This window comes from Pangasianodon hypophthalmus, chromosome 15 (genome assembly GCF_027358585.1).
Source record: "Pangasianodon hypophthalmus isolate fPanHyp1 chromosome 15, fPanHyp1.pri, whole genome shotgun sequence".
Classification (NCBI taxonomy): domain Eukaryota; kingdom Metazoa; phylum Chordata; class Actinopteri; order Siluriformes; family Pangasiidae; genus Pangasianodon; species Pangasianodon hypophthalmus.
The window spans coordinates 7,369,576-7,377,767 of record NC_069724.1 but is presented as its reverse complement, the minus strand read 5'-3'; the positions used below and the strand labels follow the sequence as shown (position 1 = coordinate 7,377,767).

General features: G+C 38.6%; 2 protein-coding genes across 2 annotated transcripts; both read right to left on the bottom strand.

Moving 5' to 3' along the window:
* Positions 1 to 1,442: 1,442 nt before the first annotated feature.
* On the bottom strand, positions 1,443 to 5,558 carry fosl1b (FOS like 1, AP-1 transcription factor subunit b). The gene is made up of 4 exons (XM_026938901.3): positions 3,552 to 5,558; positions 2,920 to 3,159; positions 2,386 to 2,493; positions 1,443 to 2,204 (listed from the first exon to the last, which is right to left on the bottom strand). The coding sequence occupies exons 1-4, from the start codon at positions 3,645 to 3,647 to the stop codon at positions 2,067 to 2,069; spliced, it is 582 nt and encodes a 193-aa protein (XP_026794702.1). The 5' UTR covers positions 3,648 to 5,558; the 3' UTR covers positions 1,443 to 2,066.
* Positions 5,559 to 5,690: 132 nt separating this feature from the next.
* Positions 5,691 to 8,150, bottom strand: tmem223 (transmembrane protein 223). Its single transcript, XM_026938795.3, has 2 exons — positions 7,487 to 8,150; positions 5,691 to 6,149 (listed from the first exon to the last, which is right to left on the bottom strand). Exons 1-2 carry the CDS (start codon positions 7,962 to 7,964, stop codon positions 5,851 to 5,853), a joined length of 777 nt encoding a protein of 258 aa, XP_026794596.1. The 5' UTR covers positions 7,965 to 8,150; the 3' UTR covers positions 5,691 to 5,850.
* Between the last annotated feature and the right edge of the window lie 42 nt (positions 8,151 to 8,192).

The following is an 8,192-nucleotide window of genomic DNA, read 5'->3' as shown; positions in this document are numbered from 1 at the left end:
AGACAGCGAGAAGACACGTTTGGGACTACGTTACCCATTAATCCTGGAGTTTATGTTCAAGACTGGAGAATACATTGCTGCCACCTACTGCTGACATGCAAGCAACAGACTAATAATGATAGTAATAATAATAATGATAATAATAATAATAATAATAATAATAATAATAATAATAATATATAATAAGTTATAATAAATAATATTTAGAAGTAAAGCTTTCCTGTGTAGTATTAATGATGAATTTGAGGCCTCTCCAAAACATTCACTCTTAACTTTAGATAGTACGGATCCCCGCTGCTGACATCAGTGCTTAAGAAAAATAGTGCATGGCCATGACTTATTAATGTGTCTGAACAAGATCCTAATGCTTAACCACAACTAAAGCAAGGGAACGAGATCAATAAGTGTGACCACATCTTAATGGCTCTTGATTATTGTGTTGTGCCCCACACTGGAGTGTATATATTTTAACCAGTAACCACCATGCACTCAAGGGCAAAAAAGCTGCCACTCACCTGATTAATTAAGATGTAGATACTGGAAAAGTTTATATCCACATTTTGTTATTAATTACTGTAGGAAACACCTTATTAAGATGCAGTGGCTCTTAATTAGCTCATTCCTACATCTTACTAAGACCTGGCTATGCATTATTTTTATTAAGTAGAAATGTCACCAGCAGGACTTTGTAAGAAAATGTGCTTTATATGATTAAATCCCTTCTAGGAAGTTCTTTGGAGTGCACAAAATTGTCACCATTCTTTTCAGAAACTGCAAGCTTAAATTGCCAGTTAGTATAGAAAATATGACATGCAAATGTTACTGCATAGGGTGCAAACATATGGGTGTTGGGTTTGACCTTATATGGCATTGCCATCTTACAGCACCTGAGCATGGGTTTCCTCCAGGATCTCCAGTTTCTTCCCATCTCTCAAAAACATGCCAAGAGGTGGACTGGCTATGCTAAATTGCCCCAAGGTGTGTGCATGGTGCTCTGCGATGTACGGGCATCTCATCCAGGGTGTATTCCTGCCTCCAGAACATGACCAGGATAAAGTCCTGAAGGCATTATATGGCCATTATATGACCTGCTCCATTCTGATACCAGTGTATTACTGTGTCATAAAATGTAAGATCCGGTCATGTTTCACTATGCATATGTAGCCTACAGGTCATGCGAAACGCTTTTTTTTGCATCAGTATAAGGGAGTGTTTCCAATTTGCATATTCATAAGGGAATCTGGATTTTCTAATAAAAGGATAACAAATTGTAATTGTTTCTGTGCCTTATCTGTTGTCTAACAACATTTTTTCTACAGAAAAAAATTTGCTCTTCTTATAACTCTTCTTCTTTTATAAAACTAAAGAATTCCATTAATTCAAATGCATGATTTAAGGAAATAATTCAGTCACACTCTAATGCATTCACTAAGTGTCTTTATTGTGTTTCACTGACAGAACTTACTGGCCACATCTGTGTTATGTTGTAGAATTTGCAGCATGTATTTCTCATTGTGATTATGCATCTGTAAAGGTTTTTTCCAGCACCAGGCAAGACATAGGGCCTACACTTGGGTCCTAGTGAACACAAAAATGTTCCAAAAAGCATTTTTGCTAAAGGTTCACGCAATGTCTGGAGTAAAAGGGTTTTTTAATAGATGTGAAAATGGACATAGAGAGGATGACTGTGTGGTCTACACAAGAAATCAAAATTCATATGGACCAAAAAGAACATTGAGATAAACAAATAGCTTTTTATGGGCCATTCTAAGTCAGGCCATGCTGACCATTTAATGCAAGTTCATATTCGCTGGGGTGGCTAAATCTTTGATTATTTCATTTCTAAACAGTTTAGACTGAAAAAAAGGAAATTCTTCAAAATTTGAGTAAAACTTCTAATTAAAATGTACTATTCAGTACTATTTGTGAACAACATGCAAAATATAATGTTACTTATGTTTAACATGGTAACATAATTGCCGTTCAGCTTTCGTAAACTAAAATATCAGCTGTCAGGACTGATCTGAACCTGCAGACTCAGTTCTGAACTTGTTCAGGGTTGACGGTTATTCAGGATTAGAGCCATCCATCTTACAGGCAGGCTTATGGGCCTCCAGAACTAACTCCAGCCTTTCTTTCTCCCTCTCCAGCCCAGCAATCTCCGCCTCCAGCTGAGCCTTCACACGCTCCAACTGCTCAGTCTCCTAAAGGTCAAACAGAAGAGTTTAGCAGTACATATAGAGTACAGTGTCATACAGCATATCATGAGAGAAATGAGTATTACACAATATCTACAGTCGGCATGGAACAAAGGGTTGATTGGTAACTGCTATTAGTTACAAGCCAGGAAATAAATCAAATTTAAATGCTATCCATGAGACTCACGTTTTGTAACGTGTCCGTAAGCATGCGTCGACGATCCCGACATCTAGCAGCTGCTATTCTGTTCCTTTCTCTGCGGGCTCGCCTCCTCTCACACTCCTCAACAGATCTCTACAAGTGATTCAGAGACAAAAATAACAGTTAATTGTACGGACGAACTCTATTTTAAAAAAGAAAATAAAAGTTCATGATGTAATTCTCCCAAACCTTCTCCCACATTTACATAAGCAATATGGCAGGATCAGGAGAATGATGATACTGCCATCTTGTGGGAGATAACTGTACAGCACACACAGACTCCCCCAAATATCACTGCTCTTACTCACCAACGGCCAGATTTACAATCTGGTCTGAGTGTGTGCTTTCTGAATCCTGTGGGAATATTACTACACTGACTCACCCTATGTGACTAAGGTGTGAATCACACAACCCTCTTTACCATAACCGGATGACTCAAATGAAAAGCCTCATCCCTACTTCCACTGTTTAGGATGTTAAACCAGAACATTTATATCTACAAATTAATCTACAACTTACAAGTTGATTGCTGTGCTCTTTGTATGGATCGTGAGATCTGCCTTGTGTCTCAGAATGGAGCAGCTCTGGACTGAAACACTGTGACAGGAGACATGGACAGTTTGGCAGTGAAGAGGGCAAAAAGGAGGCCATGGTGTCCCAGGCGCACTCTGCTTCTGAGACTAGAGAGGACTCAAGAAGCCACTCATCATCTGGCCTGGAGTCAGCACTGGGGCTAGATGTGACTGCATCTGTGATCTTCTGCAAAATATTGTGAGCGAAGAAAAAAATGCAACCTTTTTTTTTTTTTTTTTAAACAACAACAACAACAAATTCTAAAAAAAAAAAAAAAAAAGAAGAAAACAAAAGGGTGGGATTGTTAAGAGGTAGGGCTATGATTAGGAGCATAAGTATACTGATTCATTATAATTAATGATCTGGCAATCTGATAATTCTGATAATTAATCAACTATGCATGGATTATTTTATTTGCTGTGCCTGTGTCATTGTCTTCTCACTTTAATTTAATTTTCAAATAGCTATGTATAAGTTGTTTTACTTGTTGCTTCTCTATATCGCATGCTATTACTCAAGAATCTTTTTTTTTTTTTTTTTTAAGTTTCATTTCCATTTGTTCAATTAGTTTAACGAACCTTGTGCATGAGGGTGGTGGGGTTCAGGTCCAGTCGTGCTGCCATGTCGGTGTAAAGTCCGTTTGTGAAAGCTGCACTCCCGTGGCTCTGATACATCTCTCCAAAAGTTCTCCAGGATTATCATGACCGTCAAAACCAGTCATTTAGACCGTCCGTTTTGTTGTTGTTATTTTATTCCCCCCTAAAATCGCATATTTTCATCTCATCACCTCCTTAATCCCTGAATTGAAATCCCTCGCGCCACAGGGTGAATTCAAACGACTCCACGCGCTCCTACAGGGATGAAAGTAAAGCACGTGATTCGATTCATTTTTCACTACACTAGTGGATTTCAGTCCCACCCTTCTCCTGTGTACGTGATACTCAATCCCTGTCCAAAAACATGACGACGGAGCATGAGCTTTATTCTTAATATTTCTTAAGCTTATTCTTTATTCTTCGCTGTCACGTAATGTTTCAAAAAATAACCAAACACACAAGTCCATATGGTTTCCAGTAGCCTTAAACTTTCCGGCGGGCCACATCAACGTTAAAATCACTCAAATAACAGCCTACATACAGCACAAATATGCTAATAAAGGACATAATTTTAAACAACTCAGAATTGTCTCGCTTCACTGTATTTGTCTATTAACTCTACATGTGTTATGTATTTTAATTTTACAATTTCTATGTAAATAGAAAACGGTTCTTCAGTAACTAACTACACTGAACATTCCATTGCGGTACCTCAGATGATTCACAAAAATGGCGCCGATATTGCTCCTGTATTAGCATCAGTTAGCTTTTTTCCACATTTAGAGTTTAGCTAGAGTGCTGTACTTTTCAGACATAGCTAGTTCTTTAATTTTACTATTGACAAATGATTAATATGTTAATTTCTTTATTTCTTTACTCTGTATCCGGTGAGCTAATTTGCCTACCGGTTTATATATAAAACATGTCTGTATACACAGCAGTTTAAAACTAAATTTGAACGCTTCATTGGGCTAGGTGTAGAGAATTAATAGTATAGCTGACTCAGATTTCTTCGCCCTAATCCTTTTTATTTATCTCCGTTTCTTTTTTAAAATATATATATATCAGACTTTGTTTGATATTTGATATCTACTTGATGTCCACAGTCACTGTCCTCTTTCTGTTCCTCAGTCCCTCAGGTGGCATTCAGCCTCTGCTTTGTTGTCTTTGTCAGTAGTTGTGACTCACATTTCAAAATCACCAACAATAAAAATGAAATTTAGCTTTAGGCCATCTGATTCAATTTTCAAAACTGTGTAGTATTTCTGCACCAGCTTAGTCATTCCTGTCCACTATTGAGCATGTTTGTTTTTTTTTATGGTAATTTGTCATCCTTCAGGATGCAGGTGCAAGAAATGATCTGCCTCTGTATTACTGTATTACTGTATTACTTGACCAGAGCTACAAAGTCAAAATGCTGGTCAGGAACCAACATGATTATGATTTTATAAAACATCTTGTGACGCACTTGGACGCCATCATCATCAGTGATGTAACCTGGAGTCATCGGTTGTTTTGGGTCTTTCATCTTCAGACACCCTTGTCCAGGCAACCCATCCGGGGTGGCTTACAATTTCTCCCCACTGTCCAAATGGTTATTAAGTGGTGTTACACTTAGAGTTCTGTTTTTGTAGTAACTCTGCATATTTGACCTGCTTATCCTTTCTGGTAACCTGCTAACACATGTGAATTAGTCATTCATTTTATGGTTTTCATGAAAGGCCCTATTTCCCTGTAGTATTAGTAATACAACCTGATACACAGCCTTCCCCACATCTTGATTATCATTTAAAGCTACATTGGCAGTGAACATTTCATGTGAATAACAAGTGGAAAAAAAAGTCAGCTCTATATGAATCACTCAAAGCTAAGTGCTTTTTTTCTAAGCACTAAAAGACTACAGAATGTATATTTTTTGTATACATACAAATGTGCTATCTGCATCCATTTACAATGGACAACTAATTTACTTATGTTTTTATAATAAATGAAAAGTGACTACTTGAAATGTAATATATATTTACATCACACTAAGTACACATATATGATTATTATAGAAAAAATCTGCATGATGCTGCTTGTGTTTGTGAGTCATGACACTGATGGAATGCAGATGAGTAATACATTGAAATATTGTTATTGCTATTTAATCTTTTATTACTTGCCACATATGTGTACAAATGTTCAAATGAAAAAGTCTAAAAGACATATATTTCATCAGCAGTAAAACATCTATAATTCTTGTTCTTTATTTTTTTTAACCATGTAGATGGCACGACATCTATAATGGTCTGTAGGCACCAACAGTGACGTCAAACAGTTTCGGATTGTTCAGGTTCCCTTCTTTATCCAAAAGGAAGTAGAACTTGTGATTTTTTACTTTGAGAGGGATGAAGGAGGGCGATTCCTGCCTGTGTGCATGACAAGCCACTTGATTCAAAGGTACAGTTAGATGCCAGGCATTGCTCACTCCTAGGGGTGACTGGGTACACACAGTCACCTTTCCACCTCCCTTATGCAGAACCACACGACTGACAGAGCGACGGCTGAACAACATGCCCAGTCCAACAATTCCTCCTCCTAATGGCAGAGAAAGACAGAGATGAGACTGGTGGTGAGAAGATTTGGTACTTTATAACACAGTAAGGTACAGTCAAGCCCTATACAGAGAGTCAAGGCTATTTGAATAAAAGTAAAAGTGTTGTTAACCTTCAGGTTCATTTCATTATGAAGCAACAGATATCCAATTTTATACTAATAATGGATTTATTAACTTAGTGACTTTTTCAATAGATTTGCTGACTTTTGAGATACCGTTAACAATGTTAAAAGAGTCTAGTGACAAATCTAGTGACTTTTTTCAGCAGATGGTAGCAAACTGTCCTGCACAGCTGCAGGTTATACAAATTAAGAGAGCAGGTTTGATGTGTAAATACCAACTAAGTTGCTCTTGAGTTCCTAACAATCAATCACTGATTACCACTGTTTGTCCCACATTTTTCCCAAATGTGCACTTCCATCCATCCATCCATCCTACACAGGGTCACAGGGGAGCCTGGGGCCTGTCCCAGGGACCTTGGGGCACATGGCAGGGGACACTCTGGACAGGCTGCCAGCCCACTGCAGGGCACAATTACACACTACGGACAATCTGGAAATGCCAATCAGCCTACAGCGCATGTCTTTGGACTGGGGGAGGAAACCAGGGACCTGAAGTGTGGGGAGAACATGCGATCTCTGCTTACACAAGGCGGAGGAAGGACCTGAACCCCCAGTCCTGGAGGTGCGGGGCAAGCGTGTTAACCACTAAACCACTGTGACCCCCCAAATGCGCACTTTTTTAAAATTTTATTTTAAACTCTCATTGTGGCTATATTTACAGATAATAAAAGCGAGTTATTCCATCCATAAGCATTTCCTTCATGTCCATGTCCATTTCCCAACTACACTTCATTTTATCTGCTTTTTTGACAGAAATTATAGTATATTGTACATATTTCAATCTTTTATGTTACCATGACCAAAGATGACTTCTTTCTGTAAGAAATACTTTATAATCTATTTTCTTTTATAATGTATTTTCTGATTAAACTCAATGTTATATTTGTCTCCATAAAATCTTCCTTCTTCAAGTAACAGGTTTTGATATGCAAATAACCCTGACGCTCCAATGAATATGCAAATTAGTCTATGGCGTCATTTGGTGACTTGTAGCGACTTTTTGAGGATGCATTAGCTACTTTCCCCTGAAAAGAGTTTGCAACACTGATTCTAAAATGTCCAATATGTTATTTTCATTTGAATCATTAGCAATATACATGATAACAATCAGAGCCTTAAAAGACCTTACAAGTGATGATAGGAGATGTATGAGCACAGGTAGTGTGGCTCCTGAGAACGATTGCCAGAACACTTACCTATAATGAGACAGCCAAGAGTGAATCCAAATCTCCAGCTATTTGATCCAAGGTTCATGTCAAAGCTAAAAAGCCCCAGTTCTGTCCTGACCTTTTGAGGCTCTTTGCTGCTCTTTCGCGTGTCTCGAAGCCCCGTGAAGGCAAAATAGGCCAAATAGCTCCAGAAAAGAAACTGACCTCCACAAAACAGAGCCAGGATCCTGAAGAAGCGGGTTCTGTCATGCTCGAACAGCACCACATCTCTCACCACGGCGGAATGGGAACTCCGCAGAGGCTGACCGGGGAGCAACCTCACATAGTGTCGCCCCTGAGATGTCAACGACATGCATTTAAACTGATTCAAAACTGTCGGATTGTGGATAATTCCCCCATACCGCTTGGACAGAGGCAGAACAGCGCGTAAATGCTGTATACAGCTCACCTGATGGGGTGCAATAAACAAAGCCCGGGCTGTAAATAATAAACACTGAGACGCCATGACACTCAAGATAGATACTTAGATACTTAAAAGTATTTTTATACTCCAATTAGCTGTACACTAAAATCCATTTAACTGTCTATAAGAGATAGTGACAGCTTCCGTGTCGCTTAGTTTTAGCTAAGACGGATCACCAGGACGCCGCCATAATGTTTACTCCCATTAGTACGGAAAGCGCGTTGGTCCAAACTGTAGTCCGTCTCCATAATTTGATTACGCAAAGCCCCC

Excerpts from the sequence above, each read along its gene's own strand:
- tmem223 (XM_026938795.3), bottom strand. The coding sequence starts at position 7,964 with ATGGCGTCTCAGTGTTTATTATTTACAGCCCGGGCTTTGTTTATTGCA. Across the intron at positions 6,150-7,486 it reads TCTTGGCTGTCTCATTATAG|GAGGAGGAATTGTTGGACTG; the intron begins GTAAGTGTTCTG and ends CTCTGCCATTAG.
- fosl1b (XM_026938901.3), bottom strand. The coding sequence starts at position 3,647 with ATGTATCAGAGCCACGGGAGTGCAGCTTTCACAAACGGACTTTACACC. Across the intron at positions 2,494-2,919 it reads AAGAGCACAGCAATCAACTT|AGATCTGTTGAGGAGTGTGA; the intron begins GTAAGTTGTAGA and ends AATCACTTGTAG. Across the intron at positions 2,205-2,385 it reads TTACGGACACGTTACAAAAC|GAGACTGAGCAGTTGGAGCG; the intron begins GTGAGTCTCATG and ends TTTGACCTTTAG.